We start from the raw sequence: 21452 nt of genomic DNA, 5'->3' as shown, positions 1-21452 counted from the left end.
AATATGGGCGTTGATACTGATCTAGATTAGATTAATTAATTTGCCACAAGGAGATAAAAGTACATTTACATATATCATATGATATAATGTATGACAAAATATCACAACAGATATTTAAAGACTCACTTTTATATCACCTGTTAAATCTTTATTGTTTTATAACATATTTTATTAGCTTTATGTGTTTTTATTTGCTATCTGAAAATTAACCCTCAGCTATAATTGTCAGATAAGGAAGTGAGGTCTATATTAATGTTGAACTACAAGAGTTAATGTACTTACTTAGTTTCTACGACAGTGATTTCCATGAAAAAACAAACAAAACAACAGACAACTGATGGCTCAGTTTTCCACCGACACACGTTTCATCATCAGCGAAATCAAGAGGAATCTCTCACTGATGACTTCTTTAAACGAATCTTTCATCATCTCTTCTTATCTCTGAGAAGTCATTACACTCAGAGAGATAAGTTAAAGACTAATCTTTGCCCTTGGAGGCCGTTAATCATTCAGCTCCGACACAGTGAAAGTCAAGGAGTTAAAAGCAGCGTGGAGGACTGGTTCCATCACTGGCGAGGAAACATGGCTGCGAAACAGACCGAGGATTCACCCGGAGACAGGAGCGAAGAAGACGACCGGGGCAGAGGTGGACTCCTGGAGAGGATCAGGACGTTCAAGGCCAAGGACGTTTTCACCTGGTGAGTGGAAAATGAGTGTGAAAGAAGGAAACTCTGTTTGGATCTTTGTTGATCTCTCAGATCCTTTTCAAACAGTGGTGCTGTGACTTAGATTATTTCAGCAGAGTTTAAGTAAAGTCCTGGTGTGCAAGAACGAAAATAGGAAATTAAAACATAAAATGTACTCAAACTAAGGTAATTTCAAATACTAATGCATTTAAATTATACTGTACATTGAGGAAAACACATTCAATCATTATGAGGATGAAAGAGAAAAAATCCTTCATATGTTAATTAATCACAGGAATAACTGTATGAACTGAAACCAGCTTTGTCAAATTTCAACCTGGTTCTGAGTCTGTTTGAGGCCCACTGTTGTTTTCAGTGTGTGAAGTCACTGATTACACTCTACATACTGATAGACTGCTTCACAATCTTCTACATTTCTGCGTAAAAATTACTCAAAACATTTGCGTATTTTCACAAGACCTCCAAACTCGTGTGTCTCTCAGGCAGCTGGCGAAGACGTTGTCCATGGGTCAGGGCCTGGCGGTGCTCATCTGTGGGACGGCCATCACCTCTCAGTACCTGGCCTCAAACTTCCACGTGAACACGCCCATGCTGCAGAGCGTCCTGAACTACGTGCTGCTGTGTGCCACCTACACCACCATGCTGCTCTGCAGGACAGGTGACCCCCTTTTTTATTTGTCATCGAGAAGATGAATAAATAAAAGAAAGACGGCAGATTCAGACATTCCTCCTGTCGCACTGGTGGAACAAACAAATAACTGTCGGTACTGAAGTTCAGGGGTGTCCCCCTTTAAAACGTAGGGGATGGGAATATTTTACAGATTCTGAAGAGGAGGTGGTGGAAGTACTTCCTGCTGGGGCTGGTGGACGTGGAGGCCAACTACTCCGTGGTTAAAGCGTACCAGTACACCACCATCACCAGTGTACAGGTGAGTACAGGAGTGAGCTATGCAGTGTCAGTCCACATAGTCCACATCCACACACATTTAAATTTTTTCTCTGATGTGCTCATGAGAAACTGGAGCCAGAAGCTGGTTAGATTAGCTTAGCATGAGGCAACTTTAATAGGTTTTTAGAGCTTAAAACAATTTTGGCTCTAAATGATTTAAAAAATGTATATTAAATATGATATAACCTTGTGTCTACTTCCTGTTTTACTTTGAAAGGATCCCGTACACTGCAGCTACTTCCTGTTTATTTCCACCTCCTGTCTCATTGTCAGTTATACCATTAAAGCATTTAACAATAAATTCATTTTCTGAATATATGGTTAAAATATAAAAGATAAATACGTCCTGGAAGGTCTAATTAACTACTCAAAATAATTAAAAGTTATAATAATGGGCAAATATTTTGCAGTAAACATGTAAGGTATCTTTTATGTTTAGATTAAAGGTGATGTTAATGAGGCAACCCGTTGACCCTTGGCTCTACATTTTTGTTTTTATGAGACGACATCAGCTTCACGTTTAAACTAGTTTGTGTTCCTGCCTCCAGCTGCTGGACTGCTTCGTGATCCCGGTTCTAATGATCCTGTCCTGGTGGGTTCTGAAGACGCGCTACCGGCCGGTCCACTATGTAGCCGTCTGCATTTGTCTCCTCGGAGTCGGGGCCATGGTGGGGGCCGACCTGCTGGCGGGACGGGACCAGGGCTCCAGTAAGAACTTCTCTTAAAACCGACGCATTATTGACAATCAAACAAAAGAAGCTGAAATATTATACTTGTGTGTTTGTTTATTTGAGAAAATGGGACAATATTACATATCAGAGAGGTGCACATCTAAGATTACAAGTTGATTTCAAATCCAAATTAGAATCCATCTGTTCAGAAGTGTTCAGGTGTCGTTCAGTTCCTCGTTTAATGGAAGAAACCATAGACTGTATATAAATATGGACGACACGTCTCCACTTCCTCTCATTGGCCAATCTGATGATATTTTCCCGGGGATACAGGCGGCGCCATCTTGCGAGTTTGGAGCCAGAGTCTGATCAGTACGGTCAGAGAGTGGAGCCACGTGGAGCCGTGATATCGATGCCCTACCCACACTTCTGCGTTTCCAGTTACATTATATCAGCTACCTAAAATGACTGAAACAAATTATTTGGTGTTTTATTTTGGCCCAAGTCCCGCCCACTAACATGGAGGGGGTGGAGCTTATGACCTATACTGCAGCCAGCCACCAGGGGGAGCTCTAGTTGTTCTGGCTTCACTTTAGAGGAGCTGTTCCTCCGTCTTTATACTGTCTATGGAGGAAACCCACCAACATCTCAGAACTGAAGTGGTTCTGTTCTGTGGAATGGACTTATGGAGACTGATCAGCATGTTTTGAGTCATTTTATGCAGAAATGTAGAAAATTTGAGCGGGACCGTATGTTCCTGTCTTTCCCCAGTCCTTTGTTAGTCGTCTCTTAAGTCTTTCTGGATGTACCTGTTGTGTCGTTTAACAAAAAGACGCACCACTGATCAGTGTTATGCTTATATTTGGACATCTCTCTGCTCTTCAGCCTCCAACATTTTGCTCGGCGACGGTTTGGTGCTGCTCAGCGCTGCCCTGTACGCCGTGTCGAATGTGTGTCAGGAGTACACCGTGAAGAACCTGAGCAGGGAGGAGTTCCTGGGCATGGTCGGCCTGTTCGGCACAGTCATCAGCACCATACAGATGTGAGTGTGTCACGGTCGTTTGTAAAGTTTGCTTTTAAAAGCAGAAAGTGCAAAAAGAACTTAGAAAGTAGTGTGAAACGAAAAAGAAAAAGAGAAAGTAAAGTCAGATGTTTCTTGCAGAGGAACCAGATTCACAAGACAAACGCTCAGAGAGAAATTCAGATGATCAGATACCTTGTGTCAGAAAGTCTAAAATGACATCTGAATATTGTTCAAGAGCCACGTCCGTGCCCTGAAAAGATTTTAAATCACTTCTTCTTCAACTACAAAAACCTCTGCTTTTATATGAACCACTGGTTTCTCCTTTACTTCTCTTTCTCTGTCTTTTTTCATACATTCAACTTAATTTTTTATCTTAAAATGTCTAAAACCAAACTTGAAAAACCAAAAAGTACATGGACCAGGGGTCTGGGTGTGATCTGTCTGAGGACTCCTTCTGTATTATTGGTTAATCTGGTGTCATTTCTTCTTTTCTTCTTCCTGCAGGGTGATCCTGGAACGTAATGACATTGCTGCCATTCAGTGGAGCTGGCAAGTCGGTCAGTGCTCCTCTCTCACACAGAGACTGAAAAAATGTTTGAATCAAAGTGAAGATTTACTAGTTTAGGAGTAAAGTCCGACAACTTTCCTCTGAGAGTTGCTTAAGAAATGGCTTCACTGCAAAAAAAAAAAAAAGATAAAACACATAAGACTACAATTATGCCTAAGAGGAAATTAGATGTAAGGACAAAATAAATATATTAAGGATAAAAGAAACATTAAAATACCCATAAAAAATCTTAAACTTCTCTACATTTACTACAGAATAAGGAGCACATGCCTAAATATATAATCTCTGAAGCTGCCAGGAGACACTTTATGACGATGGTTCGAGTCTTTTCATTAATGATCAAACATGTGAGTATAAAGCATGAACTAAGAGCTGGTCGTCTCTCCTCTCAGGGCTCCTGTTCTCTGCCTACGCCCTGTGTATGTTCTCCCTGTACAGCTTCATGCCCATCGTGATAAGGCTGAGCAGTGCCACCTCCGTCAACCTCTCCCTGCTCACTGCTGACCTGTTCAGCCTCTTCTGTGGCATCTTCCTCTTCCAGTACAACGTGAGTGAGCCCGCACTTCTCCATTTTATTATTATTATTGCTAGTGAATGCATTGTAATATAGCTGTCCTGCACAAAATCTTGTCTTCTCCTCTGAGAGAGAGCTGTCGATACAACTGTGCTTTTATTTTGGAGGCTGGTAGAAAATAAAAACATGTCATGAAGGCTGATTTTAGTGCAGGGCTGGTCTATTAGGGTCTCTGCAGAGATTTACTGTTGTCCAGAAACTTTTAAGAATAGATCAGAGGTTTATTTTAAAAGTTCTGCTGTTTTGTCCATTTGCCGCTGAAAATAGCCCCAGGAAATGCTTTGGTAAAATTTAGTGAAAATATGCAGACAGGACAATACAGCCGTAGACAGTAAGTCAGAACAGTTTATCTCCTCTGGGTCAGCGTGACCTGCTGATTGTTACAGACACACAGTCGTGTTAATCAATAATTATAATAAAGGTTAAAGTGTAATCTCGGAGTCACACGCAGCCTAATAGAGTCTAGAAATGTACTCAGGAAGCTGCTGAATCTGGACATGGAGCTGCATTCATTCACCACACAGAGGAGACTAAGGCTAAATACACTGCCTGGCCACCTGCATGTAACTAAGCAAATAGGTAGGAGCCTCCTATTGGATAATTACTGCATGGGTGATTATCTTCCAGCTGGAAACAAGTTATTAAACCCCAACTGATGCAATGAGTAGCTGAGTAAACAACCATGTCTAAAGACACATCCTGTGGTCGTGGAAAAGATGTTAGTCTGTTTGAGAAGGGTCAAATCATTGGCATGCATCAAGCAGAGAAAACATCTAAGGAGATTGTAGAAACTACTAAAACTGGGTTAAGAACTGTCCAACGCATTATTAGAAACTGGAAGGATAGTGGAGAACCATCAGGGTAAGAAGAGAGGCAGATGAAGTGATGCACCCATCATGCCTAGTGTCTACTGTACAAGCCTGTGGGGGCAGTGCTATGATCTGGGGTTGCTGCAGTTGCTCAGGTCTAGGTTCAGCAACATTATGTGTCCAAAGAATGAGGTCAGCTGACTACCTGAATATACCGAATGACCAGGTTATTCCATCAATGGATCATATTCCAAGATGACAATGTCAGGATTCATGGGGCTCAGATTGTGGAAGAGTGGTTCTGGGAGCATGAGACATGATTTTCACACATGGATTGGCCACCACAGAGTCCAGACCTTAACCCCATTGAGAATCTTTGGGATGTGCTGGAGAAGGCTTTGTGCAGTGGTCAGACTCTCCCATCATCAATACAAGATCTTGGTGGAAAATGAATGCAACACTAGATGGAAATAAATCTGGTGACATTGGAGAAGATTACTGAAACAATGCCACAGAGAATGTGTGCTGTAATCAAAGCTAAAGGAGGTCTAAAGAAATATTAGAGTGTGGGTTCTAATTAATATTTTCATGCATCTTTATTTTTCCTGACTGCAAACACAGATTCTTTACAAGATATTTCTCATGGCTGAAGTCTCCAAACTGTCAATCCCTTAGAAACAGATAAAAGTGAAGATGTTGATCGACGTGACAGAGATTCTTCTGAACAACATCCAAGAGACAATAAAGCTGGAGATAACTTTAGTTTAATAACAGCATTGGTGTCAGCCTGCCCTTCATCCATGATTAGTACAGACCCAGAGCCAGGAAACATCCCTGTAAATCCATCATAAGCCTGGAGATAACCTCTTGTTATGAACTCACTGGTGTACCTAATGAAGTGGCGAGTGTTTACCCTCCGCCACAGCATGTGAACAGAGTCACTCCTCTCTCCTCAGTTCTCTGGCCTCTACCTGGTCTCGCTGGTCGTCATCCTCATCGGCTTCATCGCCTTCAACGCCGTCCGGACGCCGGACGACCCCGCGGACCCCAACACCTCCTCTTCCTCCTCCTCCTCCTCCTCTTCGATCTCTGAGGACGGTTGCTATGACAACCCTGTGGCCACTCAGAGTGACATCGCCAAGCAGGAAGTGGCTGTGAGGATCACCAACTTTGAGGAGGAGGAGGAGGAGGAGGATGGAGAGAGGAGGAGGAAGAGAGCTGAGGAGGATGTGGTTGGTCTCAGCACTAAAATGTGAACAATGAGTATATTTACTTAAAAACAACACGGATGTGTAGTAATTATGGTAGCTCTCAAAAGATGAGAAAGGACCCAGGACAAACGAGGTAGAACAAGTAAAAGCAGCACTGCAGGAAAACACGTTTAACTATCCAGACGAGGAGAGACAGAACTTTATCTGACATAGGATGAAGGTGAAGAAACTGATGACTGTCATACTGTCCCAGCAGATTCATCGCCTCTTTGCTGTTGTTGATCATTTGTGTATTTATTAATGAGGACGCTGTCTTACTTGACTCGTGTTTTGTCTATTTTCACGCGTCCTCTAGTTGCAGTGCGTTGAGTTCTCTCCACCACCGTCTGAAACACTAACACGGTCCATTTACTGTGTAATAAATACTTTTATACTTTAAGTTCGTTTTGCTGATAAAACTTTGCCTTAACTTTAGTAAAAGATCTGTCATTATGTCCATGTATGTATTTTATTTATTGAGTTTTCCTTGTACACAATAATACACAGTACAAATAAAGAAGCACAATACAGAAATGAAGACGATTGAGTCCGTCCCTGAGGTGGTTTGGGGGTTTTCTTTTTGTTGTTTGTACATTAACAAACCATAGGACAAAAACAATTATGAAATTATAAAGAAAAAGAGGAATGTTTTATATTTGTAGTTGTGGGTTTAGCTTTGTTTTCAGACTCTGACCTTCCATTAACAGTCCCATCACACATGTCCACCTGTGTCTCCACCTGGTCTTCATTAAAATGTGTCTCCACATGCGTCCCCAGCCAGCACTTGAGATCTGATCTCAGTTGACATTAGTTATTTTAGAGAAGGAAGGAAGGAAGGAAGGAAGGACAGAAGGAAGGAAAGAAGGGAGGACGAGAAGAAGGGAGGGAGGAGGAAGGAAATAAGGGAAGCAATGAGAGGACAGAAAGAAGGAAGAAGGAAAGGAAAGAGGGAAGGGAGGAAGGGTGGAAGGAAAGATGGAAGGAAGGGATGAAGAGAAGAAGGAATGGAGGAAGGAAAGAGAGAAGGTAGGAAAGAAGGGAAGGAGGGACTTGGGGAGATGATCCATATTTTGGAACAAGCTGTAAAGTCTCTGAGTTGATTCTAGTTCAGATTAGTTTCTAGTTTAGTTTGGTTCTCAGAATCTTTTAAAAGGCTCTCATTACTAATGAACAGACATCACTGATTCATGTGATCATTTCTACTAGTGGTTGAATGAATGAGTTAAACTCCTCTTCCACAGATCAGCCCTGTTGAGTAGGTGGTCTTTAATGTGACCCAGGACTCATTGTGTGTTCACACGACCAAAGGAAGGAGGTCACATGTGTCCCAGACCACCTCCACATGTGGACTGACACCAGATCAGAGTTCACACCTGGACCTGTTTAACCTGGACTCTAGAGACCAGATCAGTCTGATGTGTCCTCAGTACGTCTTAAGTTGTTAATTCAAAGGTGTGAAACTAAAACCACCAGGAAGTTGTTGATGGTGGTCTCATTTAGACACCAGAGGTGAAATTCAAAAGTTTAATTCTCAACATGAACAGAAGGTTCTGACGTCATAGAGGAGATAATAAAGTCTTCACAGTCTCCTCCTCGTTTCATTAGTGACTCCCTCTTCAAACCTTTTCTGTCTGTTCCTCCTGAGCTCCTCAAGTTTCTTTTCCTCCTCTTCCTCCTCAGGGGTGAGTCCAGGTTCTTTCTGTCCCGTTTGTCCTAAAGAAATCAAACATTACGTCTAAATCTTCTTACATTTAATTAATCTCTTGGACTTACCTTTTTTACTTTGATTCTTCAAACTGATTCTGATTGCCATCTCTATCTGCTCCTCCTCCGTCAGCCCGGCGACGTACGACTCAGAATAAACCGCCGTGTCCTCGGTCCCGTTATCTCCTGCAGGTGGTGGACCCTCCCCGTGTCCCCGTCCTGTCCCGCTGTAGGCTGCACCAACACATTTAGTGTGAGATTAACTCCAAAATAGGCAGCAGCTTTATGGACTTCTCTGGCTTTTTAGGGTTTCAGAATAAGAGTTTGAATGAATGATGTTTGTTCCTCTCTACAGACGTCAACATGTTTCCAAAGTTACTCCACTACATCTGGTCTAAAGTTACTCCACTACATCTGGTCTAAAGTTACTCCACTACATCTGGTCTAACATCTGGTCGAACGTTATTTCACTACATCTGGTCTAAAGTTACTCCACTACATCTGGTCTAACATCTGGTCGAACGTTATTTCACTACATCTGGTCGAACGTTATTTCACTACATCTGGTTCAACGTTACTCCACTACATCTGGTCTAAAGTTACTCCACTACATCTGGTTCAACGTTACTCCACTACATCTGGTCTAAAGTCACTCCACTACATCTGGTCTAAAGTCACTCCACTACATCTGGTTCAACGTTACTCCACTACATCTGGTCTAAAGTTACTCCACTACATCTGGTTCAACGTTACTCCACTACATCTGGTTTAAATTTACTCCACTACATCTGGTTCAAAGTTACTCCACTACATCTGGTTCAAAGTTACTCCACTACATCTGGTTCAACGTTACTCCACTACATCTGGTTTAAAGTTACTCCACTACATCTGGTTTAAATTTACTCCACTACATCTGGTTCAAAGTTACTCCACTACATCTGGTTCAACGTTACTCCACTACATCTGGTCTAACATTACTCCACTACATCTGGTCTAACGTTACTCCACTACATCTGGTTTAAATTTACTCCACTACATCTGGTTCAAAGTTACTCCACTACATCTGGTTCAAAGTTACTCCACTACATCTGGTCTAAAGTTACTCCACAACATCTGGTCTAACGTTACTCCACTACATCTGGTTCAAAGTTACTCCACTACATCTGGTCTAAAGTTACTCCACTACATCTGGTTTAATGTTACTCCACTATATCTGGTCTAAAGTTACTCCACTACATCTGGTCTAACGTTACTCCACTACATCTGGTCTAACGTTACTCCACTACATCTGGTCTAACGTTACTCCACTACATCTGGTCTAAAGTCACTCCACTACATCTGGTTCAACGTTACTCCACTACATCTGGTCTAAAGTTACTCCACTACATCTGGTCTAACGTTACTCCACTACATCTGGTTTAAATTTACTCCACTACATCTGGTCTAAAGTTACTCCACTACATCTGGTCTAAAGTTACTCCACAACATCTGGTCTAAAGTTACTCCACTACATCTGGTCTAAAGTTACTCCACAACATCTGGTCTAACGTTACTCCACTACATCTGGTTCAAAGTTACTCCACTACATCTGGTCTAAAGTTACTCCACTACATCTGGTTTAATGTTACTCCACTATATCTGGTCTAAAGTTACTCCACTACATCTGGTCTAACGTTACTCCACTACATCTGGTCTAACGTTACTCCACTACATCTGGTCTAACGTTACTCCACTACATCTGGTCTAAAGCTGAACTCATAGTTGTTGTTCTTCATCAAATCATTCCTGAACCTGGAAGCATCTTCCTCCAGTAGCTTGTCTGTTGGATCAGCCTCTTCCTACTCCTCCTCTTCCTTTATTACCTCCCCTTGTTCTTCCCTCTTCTCCTCTTCCTCTTCCTGCTCCTCTTCTTCCTCCACCTCCTCCTCTTCCTCCTTCTCCTACTCATCATCCTCCTCTTCTTCTTCATCTATTACCTCCTCTTGTTCTTCCTTCTGCTCCTCTTCCTTGTGATTCTCTTCCTCCTCACCTCCTTCTTTTTTCTTCCTCTTATTCCTTCTCCTCTTCCTCCTCCTTTTCGTCTTCCTTCTCCTCCTTTTTCCTCCTCTTACTCCTCCACCTTTAATCATTTTATTTCATCAGGATGAAGCAGCAAACACACACCTGCACATGTCTCCATGATGATCTTCAGTGGACCCATGGTGTAGAGCAGACCCACCAGGACACCTGCCAGGTGGGCGACCAGCGAGGTCCTGAAGAGGAACACAAACATCTCCTCAGTTTCTCATTTACGAGTTGTTTTCCAAGGCTAAAAACAAAACCCATCAAATAAACTAGAATACCTCTAACAATCAGAATAAAACCTCCTCAATCAGAACAGACTGATCTGTCAGATGTAAAGAGGCGCTGGAGAAAACCTTTAATAAATATGTAGACCCCTGATGTTGCTGGTTTCTCTCTGGTTACTGGAATAAAACCATTCTCCAGGAGGGAACAACAAGACGAACCAAGCTGGAATCAATGTGGACAGAGACGATGGAGATGTGGAGACATCTTAGTCGTCTTCTAAGACTCTAGACGTTCAGGACTGGAGGAGGAGACAATACTTCTTCTATCTCCTTCGCCTCTTCTCTCTTCTTCTGCGGATTTAAGTTTTGCACACGACTTGCTTTACCAGACTAGTTTCACACACACAGTCGCTGTGAGTAAATCTTAAAGCTAAGTTAAATCTCATTGATAAGGACTCATTTGAGTGCTTATTTGCTTTAGACCGAAAACTCGACAAATAACTTGTGAAGTCTGGCCTTTAATTGTTTTATTTCAGCTTCACCGGGGATTTAAATTTTAAATTTAAATAAAATTTTATCGGGATGAAGACGTGGAGACATTCAGAGTTGGACACTAACATGGAGGAGACAATGCGTCTCGTCCATGGTGTAAAAAGAAACTTGAGGAGCTCAGGAGGAATAGACAGAGAAAGTTTGAAGAGAGAGTCACTAATGAAAAGAGGAGGAGACTGTGAAGACTTTATTATCTCCTCTATGACATCGGAACATTCTGTTCATGTTGAGAATTAAACTTTTGAATTTCACCTCTGGTGTCTAAATGAGGCCACCAGCAACAACTTCCTGGTGGTTTTAGATGTAGATGTAGCATGCAGGAATTTATAACATATTTATAGATGAAAAGCTTCTTGAAGACTTGTGTTCTGTCGGGTTTTACAAAAGTTGTAAGAACACATCTGATCGACTCCATCACTGACGACCACGTTTGAGCCTCTGATCTTTGACGGCTAAAGTCTCTCACCCCGGAGCGAATAGATGGATGAGCACCAGCTCCACAAAGCTGTCGATGCGGTTGGAAACTCGGATGTTCAACACGTACGTCACTCCTCCCAGGTTGAAGTGGTTACTGACGACCTTCAGAGCAAACAGGACTCCTGCAAACATGCAGTGCACAGAGGAGTCATTTAATATGGATTTATTTATTCATCCTTCATCAGATTATTATATTTGTTTTATGCAAGACTCATTATGACAGAGACAAATATACCTCTACTTGTTAACTGGATAGTCCTCCAACTAATCAGAAACATTTAGTCGTAAACAAATGTAACGCTAAGCACATTAAGCCCCGCCCAAACGATCTGATTGGCCCGGCCGATCTTTGCAGGAGCATGATCGGTTCTCAACGGAGAGACTCCAGACCATTAAATAAATCCTAACTTCAGGGCTAAGGCCTGGCAACTGATTTCCTGAACTGATTAAACTCAACATCGTTCATTACAGATATTTAAGTTTCAAAACAATTTTGCTTTGTTATGAAAGAGGTTTTCATAAAACCAACATTGTCCTTGATTCAAACTTCCAAACTACTCAGTTAGATTAGTTTAAGTTAGATTTAGATTAACTGATTGATTGTGAGATGTTTAAATTTGTAGAATGTAAAATGAATATCACAATTCACCAGAGCAGAAAGATGACCTACTCCGACTAACAACTGGAAAACCAAAAGGATTAAGAAAATATTCACATTTTAAAGTGAAAAACATTTAATTTTAGCGGTTTTGCCTAAAATGTTATTAAATATTGAATGATCAGAATGGAGGTTGATCATTTCAAATGCTAACTTCATGCTATGCACAAACATGTTTGTACCTGAGAAGCCAAAAGCACACTCATTGCTGAGAGACGACGGGTCGATGAATTCTACCAAATAATCTGACCGCTTGATCAGTTTTATGATCAGCGCCTGCAGCAGCAGGTAGACTAGACCGGTGAGCAGAAAGAAGGTCGACAGCAGGTACAGGAACCAGCCTCCACCCAGCTGTCGCTCCAGGTGGATGCCTTTCCAGAGGAAGGACGCCATGTTGAAGTAGAGGTGCCACTCATCTAAGTGGTGCAGCGGGGACAGGAAGAGGCGACGCCACTCGTTGTTGCTGATCACATGTTGGAGGCTCACACAGGCCTGAAAATACACAAAGATGTGGTTCATGGAATAATGAATAAGAATAAGAACTGATAGAGCAAGTATTCATTCATCCAGAAACACATTGGTGGATACAAAGAGTGCTCATAAAGTTACTGTTAAAGAATAAACAAGAGCATAAACAGATCTGAAACATGTAGCTCCACAGATCTGAAATGTGAAGCTTCACGGATTAGAAACAAGCAGCTTCACATATCTGAAACATGTAACTCCATAGATCTGAAATGTGAAGCTTCACAGATTAGAAACAAGCAGCTTCATAGATCTGAAACTTGTAGCTCCACATATTAGAATTAAGTAGCTCCACAGATTAGAAACAAGCAAATTCACAGATTAGAAACGAGCATCTTCACAGATTAGAAACAAGCAAATTCACAGATTAGAAATGAGCAGTTTCATAGATCTGAAACTTGTAGCTCCACAGATTAGAAACAAGCAGCTCCACAGATCTGAAACATGTAGCTCCACACATTAGAAACATGTAGCTCCACAGATTAGAAACAAGCAGCTCCACAGATCTGAAACATGTAGCTCCATACATTAGAAACATGTAGCTCCACAGATTAGAAACAAGCAGCGTTACAGATTATAAACAAATAGTTTCACAGATTAGAAACAAGGATCTTCACAGATCTGAAACATGTAGCTCCACATTATTCTGTTTCACAGTGAATGTGCTGCAGCTCAACCTACAATTTGTAGTGTAGCTTAGCATGAACAGCCTGACTCTGTCTAAAGGCAGCGCCACCCACCTGCCAGTAGCCATAAAGCTCACTAATTAACAAAACATATCTTCTTTATTAATTTTGTGAACAGTTTGCAAGAAAACCATTGGAGCCTTCCGTTACCTTCCCCACTGGAGCAGCAGGGAAGACGTACAGATACACATTGAATCCCAGGACAGCAACGGTGACAGCAGGGAGGTTTCCCAAACCCTCCTGGAACAGCTGGACGAGCAGAAGCAGCAGACCCAGCTGGAAGCCTCTCTGCATCCTGAGCAGCCTGGACATGGAGGGTTTATCGTTATAATGAAGACAATCATTCACTTTAATGCCAAGAGAAAGAATAAAAAAAAAAACACTCACATGGCTGTAAAACATGTTAGCTTAGCTTAGCTTAGCTTAGCGTGAAGCCTGGAAAGAGACAGCTGAAAGTAAGATAAGATCCCCCTGAGAACATCTCCGCAGATCACTGCATCTTTTCTTATACCGACAAACTACAGTGGTGGAAAAAAGTTTTCGGAAATTAAGAATCACTCTTAGGTCTTAAGGTGCAATTTCTTTTAGTGCAGTTACAGCCAAAATACTAAACAAATCCTAAAAAAGCCATTAAAAAGCTAAAATCGATTGGTTCCATAAAAATACATAAGAAATTTTGAGTATTGGGTCATTTTGGTACCAGTGATCCACTTATGAAGGTCGTGCTTTTTATTAAAAGACACAATTTTTGCCGCTGTGCTTTGTGTCTATATAAAGCCAGCACATTTGAAAGTTCTTCTGAGACAAAAAAGGAACCTAACACAGGAAACACGCCTGAAGATACAGGTTCTCAGCAAGGATGTATACAGCTGCTGCCACATAGCCATGAAGTGCAGATGCAGTCCTTCAGCAGTTGGATACACTGTCTTCCACACTGGAAGACAAACCAAGATCTGGGCGTCCAAGGGTTTCTTCAGCAAGAAATGACCGCATCCTGATCCGCATGTGCAGGGAAAACCGCTGAATGACATCACAGGAGCTTCAGCAGCTGTGGTCAAACCAAACCGGTGTCAAGTGTTCCACCTGCACTGTACGTGGCCAACTTTTAGATCATGGCTTAAGGTCCTACAAGGCTGTCAAGAAGACCCTGATCAATGAGAGACAGAGGTTAGCCAGAGTTGTTTGGCCCAAGAACTGGAAGATTCTGTGGTCAGATGAGTCCAGCTTGCAGCTTTATCTTGATCCTGCTAATGTGAGGGTACGCAGAAGGCCAGGCAAAGCATTATCTCCAGCATGTAAAGTGGCAGTATCATGGTTTGCGGATGCACAAGTGCTGCTGGTGTTGGTCATCTCACTGTCTGTGATGGCACATTGAACTCTGCCAAGTATTGTGACATTCAATGCCTGAGTTAATTATAAGTGACAATAAAGCCCTAATTTACATGATTTGTTCAGCGACTTTAAGGCAAACCAGTGAACTAAAATAAATCTGATAGTCTTCCTCATTCTTTCTCTGTGATAATAATAAAAAAGCAGCTGTTTGAAACAGCCTGTTTCAGTCTTTGCACTAATTTGAACGCACTGTTTTAAAACTTACAGATCATGCGAGAACCTCCTGTCCAAGTTAAATCCTGTTAATTGTTGAATTTAATCATCACAGCTTCACAGTGTGGCTGCTCCCGACTGGGAACAACAAATGAAAACCTGGAAACGCTCCCTTTCCTGTGCTTCAGAGGAAACACTCTTCTATTTTTTATTTATTTTTTTCACAATAACATGCCACATATAATCACTCAGGTTAACATTTAGCAAACAAAATCAATTTATAAAATATAAATAAAGCGAAAAATAGATGTACGTGTCGTTTCCGTTAAAAGAACCACTCTGCACACTGAGCTCATTAAGTTTTGTTGCGACTTTCAATCCCTTCTAAGTCGCTAGAGAGGTGGAGAGTAGGTCCTGTATATTTGTGACACGCTGAGTCCAGGTAAGTTTCACGGTATTTAATAAGAGACATAAATAACTGCTTTCCGATTACACGCGCACATAGGATGGAGAACGTGTACACTGTTTGCATATATGTATTGAAAAACCATCAGACAGAACAAAAGGCGGTCAACAAAAATGACGGCTACCTAAACTCGCCTCTCTCACGTGTCTTAAACCCCACATATCACCGTGGCAACCAGACCCAAACAAATCAAAACCCCAAATAATCCTCCGCAAACAATGTGTGGCTCCTACAACACCAGCCCCTAATTATTAATTTAATCTAAATAATTACTCACATACCAAGTAGGAGACATAAACAAATGAAAAGGACATTCAACAATAAAGGTCTCAATTAATGTCCATCAATAATGCATGCTCAAATCTTCTTGAATCATATTTATATGACTCAAAAGGTTCACAGTCTCACCGGTCAAAGTCAAACAGTCAAAATCCAACAAGGTGAGTCTAGTAATAGTCCAAAAAAAAGTCAAAGAAGTCACAACTGCAGCCAGTATATCCTCAAATGACTTCAGCCTCCTGCAGCAGGCAAACCTTCGTGACAGGCCGGTCCAGGCAGCTGCTCCGGGTTTTAACCCGCGCCTGTCGAACGAATCCCCTTCGGTCCGGGAAGGTTTGTATCACTCGTCCCACAGGCCAAGAGTCCATGGTCCATGATGATGACAAGGTCTCCCACGACGAGATTCCTCTTCACTCCTGTCCATTTCTTTTATTTATTTATTTATTTTTTTTATTGAGCATCTAAAATTTGGTACATAGATATACATACAGAGGCATCACAATGCTCATATTCATATTTTAACGCCCCCTCCCGCCTCCCAGAAACATGCTGGACACCAATACAAAATAAAAAAATAAAAAAAATAAATAGGCATGGCACAAAAGATAATAATTGAATGAGAAAGAATATAAAAAAAAACAGCACATATCTATATCTATAAATCTAGGCTCGCTGACAGTGTAGCTGTGCACTAAACTAAATACGATTCACATGGATTCAATGGTAATCGCAGATGCAAATGCGAAGATGACCGCTGAGTGACCATCAAGTGGGTACGGTTTTAAGTTTACCTAAATGCTTCAACACCGGATTCCAGAATCTCCTGTCCATTTCTGACGCTCCTGCAGTTGAGGTAAGTATTCCTTAACCCATCTCTTCCAAAACAAGTCAGACATGTATTGAACCTGTTTCCACCTCCTGTGTGCATAAATGTCTGAGGGTTCGAACACTCCTGGTGGCAATGTTGGTGAGGTCTTTAACAAACAGCAGGTGGTTTGGCGTCAGTGCTTCCAGGTCATTTGGATCCATGGAGGCTTTGGTGATTGGTCTGCTGTTTATTATGGCTTCAATCTCACAAAGCGCTGTGTGAAGGCTTTCTTCATCCAAGTTCTGTACTTTCAGGGTTGAATTAAGAACTTTTTGAACAGACCGTATCAACCGTTCCAAAGCTCCTCCATGATGTGAGCCAGCAGGTGGATTAAAGCTCCATTGGATTCCCTTTTGGAGCATGACATCATGGATCTGCACTTAATTCCACTGTTCGATGGCCTTCCTCAACTCTCGTTCTGCTCCTACGAAGTTTGTTCTATTGTCAGAGCATAGCCCCCCGAACTTGCCCTCTCCTGGCAGTGAAACGCCTGAGTGCATTGATAAAAGAGTCGGTGTCCAACGATGATGCAACCTCGATGTGTAACGCTCTAATGGCGAGGCAAGTAAATATAACACCATACCTCTTTATCATGCCGACAGGTGATACACTTGGCTAGCACTCTCCTGATAGCTGAACCCACACCAGCTATCCAATATCTCTCTCTCAGCTTAGACAGCATATGGTTGTACATGTCTAAGTAAGAGCTCTGAGACGTGGAGATCTTTCGCTAGGATTATGGGATGCATCTCTCCCACAGGCATAGACAAACCTTCTTTTCAAACAACACAAGCACTGTTCAACAATTCTCTTATTATTTGGCATGCCGATGTCAATGTTCCTTAAAGGCAACGCAATCTGGTAATGCCCTTCCACCTGTTTTACTGAGCTGGTGACGAACTCCAGGAATCTCTGATCCTCTCTTGACATTGCGGGTTGTTCATCTATGCTGCTTTCGGGGAAGTCATTCTTAAACGGTTAACCGTTTAAGAATGAAAAAGTTAGTTCAACTCAAATTTTCAAGGCAACTGACTGCACAGAATTTTTGAGTTGAAGGCATTAACTTATTTTTTTACGTTTTGAAGAACTACAATTATTAAGTTGTGTCAGCTACGTTTTTCAAGTTCTGCCAACTAAGTTTTTTAAATTCAAGTTACTGGAACTTTCAAGTCTGTAATAACTTACTATTTTGAGTTCAGATTACCATCCCCTGTAATAACTTACTATTTTTAGTTTAAATTACCCCCCACATTAAATCATCCACTGACAGTGAACCAGATCATTTTACATGTTTATTTGAAATGAGCCAAAAATGCAGCAAAAAGCAGGCTATAACAGTAGTGGTGAAACTTCTACCGAACAATCAATACTGTCTCTCTTGACAGTAATTTAACAGCTACACATACCATATTTTTTTAAATCAAATAAAGCACTTGTGTCCAGACCAAATAAGGTACATGTCAATAAGTTGGGGAAATCAAAACAACTTAAACAAAATATAAGGTGGCCTATGTTAAGACTTACAAATTATCCAAACATAATAAATAAACAGACATGATAAAATAATTCTTCCCCATGGACACTTGCCACACACCAGCAAAGATGCAGACTATAACAGCAATGCTGAAACACAGCTTGCCTCTACTAAGAAACAATCAATAGTTTTGTGACAATTATGTCACATCTACAAATAAAAGATTTGTTTTTGGTCAAAATAAAGTAATAACATAAAAACTATAAGGTGGTCCATGTAAAAATATCCAAACATAATAAATGAACAGACATGACAAAAGAACAGGAAACAGGAAAATGAATCACTGGTTTAACAGTTTGGTCTTGAAGCTTCGGACACGCTGTGAGCAATTGGTGGACATTTCCATGAAGATGTGCTGGACAGTTTCAAAGGTGTACCTGAGGTCTTTTGGGAACTCCATGTTGAGGGCATAAAGCAGACCAAAAAGTTACGCAAGTGCAGTTGGGGTGTCTGGGATGTCTTTCCGGACGATGGTTTCCTCCAACACGAGGGCAATATTAATGACCATGTCATCATCATCAAGCACTGTGAGGACCCCCATCTTGATGCCCTTCATCTGTTCGTCATCTGCATCAGTTGCCTGACAAAACAAAAACACCACTGAAATAATGTCCTGTAGAAAACTAGTCGATAAAGAGTGATGTCTACACTATGCTGCCAAAAGTATTGGGTCATCTGCCTTGGCCCCCACATGAACTTCAGTCACATCCTATTTTTAATCCATAGGGCTTAATATGACATTGGTGCACCCTTTGCAGCTATAACAGCTTCAACTCATCTGGGAAGGTTTTCCACAAGGTTTAGGAGTGTGTTTATGGGCATTTTTGACCATTCTTTCAGAAGCGCATTTGTGAAGTCACACACCGATGTTGGACGAGGAGACTGGCTCTCTGTCTTCACTTGAATTTATCCCAAAGGTGTTCTATGGGTTGAGGTCAGGACTCTGTGCAGGCCAGTGAAGTTCATCCACACCAAACTCTGTCATCCATGTCTGTGTGGACATTGATTGGTGCACTGGTACACAGTCATGTTGGAACAGGAAGTGGCCATCCCCAAACTATTCAACAAAGTTGGGAGCATGGAATTGTCCAAAATCTCTTGGTTAATGCTGAAGCATTCAGAGTTCCTTTCACTGGAACTAAGAGGCCAAGCCCAGCTCGGTGATGGCCCCTTCCTGTTCCAACATGACTGTGCACCAGTGCAAAAAGCAAGGTCCATAAAGACATGGATGACAGAGTTTGATGTGGATGAACTTGACTGGCCTGCACAGAGTCCTGACCTCAAACCAACAGAACACCTTTGAGATGAATTAGAGCGCAGACTGAGAGCCAGTCTCCTCGTCCAACATCAGTGTGTGACCTCACAAATACGCTTCTGGAAGAATGGTCAAAAATGCCCATAAACACACATCTAAACCTTGTGGTGAGCCTTCCCATAAGAATTGAAGCCGTTATAGCTGCAAAGGGTGGACCAACGTCATATTAAACCCTATGGATTAAGAGTAGGATGTGATTGAAGTTCATATGGGGGTCAAGGCAAGTGAACCAATACTTTTGGCAATATAGTGTATTTGTGTATGGCCTCTTTGCTATACAACACATTAATAAAAGCTGAACGTCTTCCAAGCTGCACTCACCAGGCATCTAGAGAAAAGCTTCTCAGTATTGTCCCGCAGAAATATGGGAAGGCCTTCCACAGCTGCCTGTCTGCGATGACTTGTGATGTCAGATGTCTGTTTTGGAAGAATATAAAGACAAAGAAATATTTTTGTTTAGCTCTGTGAAACATACTTGCACATGTGCACTTGTTCAATTTGTATTATCATCTCTACAACTGTGCATGTAGGCAGATAAAATAATTGCAGGCTCTGTTAGTTTGTACTCTGTTAGTAAAAGTGCAGAGTGCTAGCTTGGTAGTTCCTTCTTGATTAATGGTATAAATATTAGTGGCCAGACTGAAGAAAAGACAATATAACAACCTGATTGTCAAGCTTTTCCAAAAGGGTTTCCATCTCTTGACTAAAGGCGCCCTTCCTGGCACGATACAATTTCAGCAGACGAGGGGTGAACATCTCAAGGGCAGCTTTAAATGTTCCCATCAGGTCCTTGGTGGTCACACGAGTGAACTCTTGACAAATCTGAATTAAACAAATGCAATACAAATACAACAAGCTGATCGTGTGATTTCATTATTAGAATTAAGACTGCAAACTCTCAGCCATGATACAAATTAACCTTCATACACTATTATGAAAAGCCATATCACAAATGTAAACAAATACACCAGGTTCAAGTAAAAAAAAGATGCCTTACCTGTTCTTCAAGAAATAAACTGGGCCACCTCTCCAGAACCTCTGAGACCATGGGCTCCATCTCCACAATCTCCATTCTCCTAAGGGAGAATGGAGATTGTGACAATAATTATATTGAGCTTAGCTCCTCAAAATAAGCTAGCTTCTAACCGATTAGCTAAAACCAAAAGCTAGCTTGTGGGGGCATTTGTATTGCCATAAACGCCTCGCCTGGTAATGATTTATCGATTTCGTTTCCCGCAATGAAATCTAATACAAATACAAAATGCGTTTAGATATTCATATGACTTACCCGTAAGAAGGAAAGTTTTTATTTCTTACCCGTTCGGGAAAGTTGCGGCTGGCAGCGTATCGAAATGGCGGACGCACACTTTCAAACTTTGAAGAGAGCTCCTGGGAGAATCCTTGAAAACCCCGTTGCAGCCAGTTGCCATGACAAATTTCAAATGAGCATGCGCAGATAAGTTGACCTCACTCTAATTGGGTGTCAACTACAACTTCAGAATGAAGTCAACTCAATTTGTCAAATAAGATGAACTTTTTATCAGAAACTTCTGAAAGTGAGTTCAAGTGGCTTACAAAAGACAGTTCAAGTTCCAATTAGCAATTTTATTGTCAGTGAATGCAAAAATCTTAGTAAGGTGAACAATTTTGAGTTGTCGTTTTTACAGTGTTGCTGCCAGAGGTCATCCAGGTTCACGACTGAAACTCTGTTGACAGTTATTTGTGGATGCTCCCAGTTAACAGTCTCTCTACTGTTTCCTGTCAGTGGACCATTAACAGTCCAGCCCAGCAAAGTTCAGATAGCATATGGTCCATCATTCACACTACACACCACTTCCAGTGGTTCCAGTGCTTTAGGAACATTGGTTCCTATAAGTAGCTCTATTCCCCCATCAATCTGAGGTAGGTGAATGTGTTTTAGATATGACCATTGTTTAATATCTCTTTCAGTAGGGATATTTCCTCTGCGCACAGGCATGGACTCTTGTGTGTAAGCTCTTGGC

General features: G+C 41.5%; 3 protein-coding genes across 3 annotated transcripts; 1 reads left to right on the top strand and 2 right to left on the bottom strand.

Annotated features, from left to right (window-relative positions):
• Positions 1 to 582: 582 nt before the first annotated feature.
• On the top strand, positions 583 to 6868 carry LOC311498007 (solute carrier family 35 member F2-like; the record flags this gene model as incomplete). Its single annotated transcript, XM_084558439.1, has 8 exons — positions 583 to 698; positions 1190 to 1365; positions 1509 to 1636; positions 2205 to 2364; positions 3213 to 3369; positions 3856 to 3908; positions 4312 to 4466; positions 6259 to 6868. 8 exons carry the CDS (start codon positions 583 to 585, stop codon positions 6556 to 6558), a joined length of 1245 nt encoding a protein of 414 aa, XP_084414565.1. The 3' UTR covers positions 6559 to 6868.
• A 183-nt stretch (positions 6869 to 7051) lies between these two features.
• On the bottom strand, positions 7052 to 13825 carry LOC311497950 (rhomboid-related protein 4-like). Its single transcript, XM_084558345.1, has 6 exons — positions 13593 to 13825; positions 12414 to 12723; positions 11563 to 11695; positions 10420 to 10508; positions 8326 to 8490; positions 7052 to 8265 (listed from the first exon to the last, which is right to left on the bottom strand). The coding sequence occupies exons 1-6, from the start codon at positions 13752 to 13754 to the stop codon at positions 8132 to 8134; spliced, it is 993 nt and encodes a 330-aa protein (XP_084414471.1). The 5' UTR covers positions 13755 to 13825; the 3' UTR covers positions 7052 to 8131.
• A 4054-nt stretch (positions 13826 to 17879) lies between these two features.
• On the bottom strand, positions 17880 to 21112 carry LOC311498811 (uncharacterized protein). The gene is made up of 5 exons (XM_084559549.1): positions 20767 to 21112; positions 20447 to 20525; positions 20113 to 20271; positions 19771 to 19866; positions 17880 to 18714 (listed from the first exon to the last, which is right to left on the bottom strand). Exons 1-5 carry the CDS (start codon positions 20877 to 20879, stop codon positions 18562 to 18564), a joined length of 600 nt encoding a protein of 199 aa, XP_084415675.1. The 5' UTR covers positions 20880 to 21112; the 3' UTR covers positions 17880 to 18561.
• Positions 21113 to 21452: the final 340 nt, after the last annotated feature.

Source organism: Chelon labrosus (assembly GCF_963514085.1).
Source record: "Chelon labrosus genome assembly, chromosome: 13".
NCBI lineage: Eukaryota > Metazoa > Chordata > Actinopteri > Mugiliformes > Mugilidae > Chelon > Chelon labrosus.
Note: the sequence above shows the minus strand (reverse complement) of the source record. Positions and strands in the feature narration are given on the sequence as shown.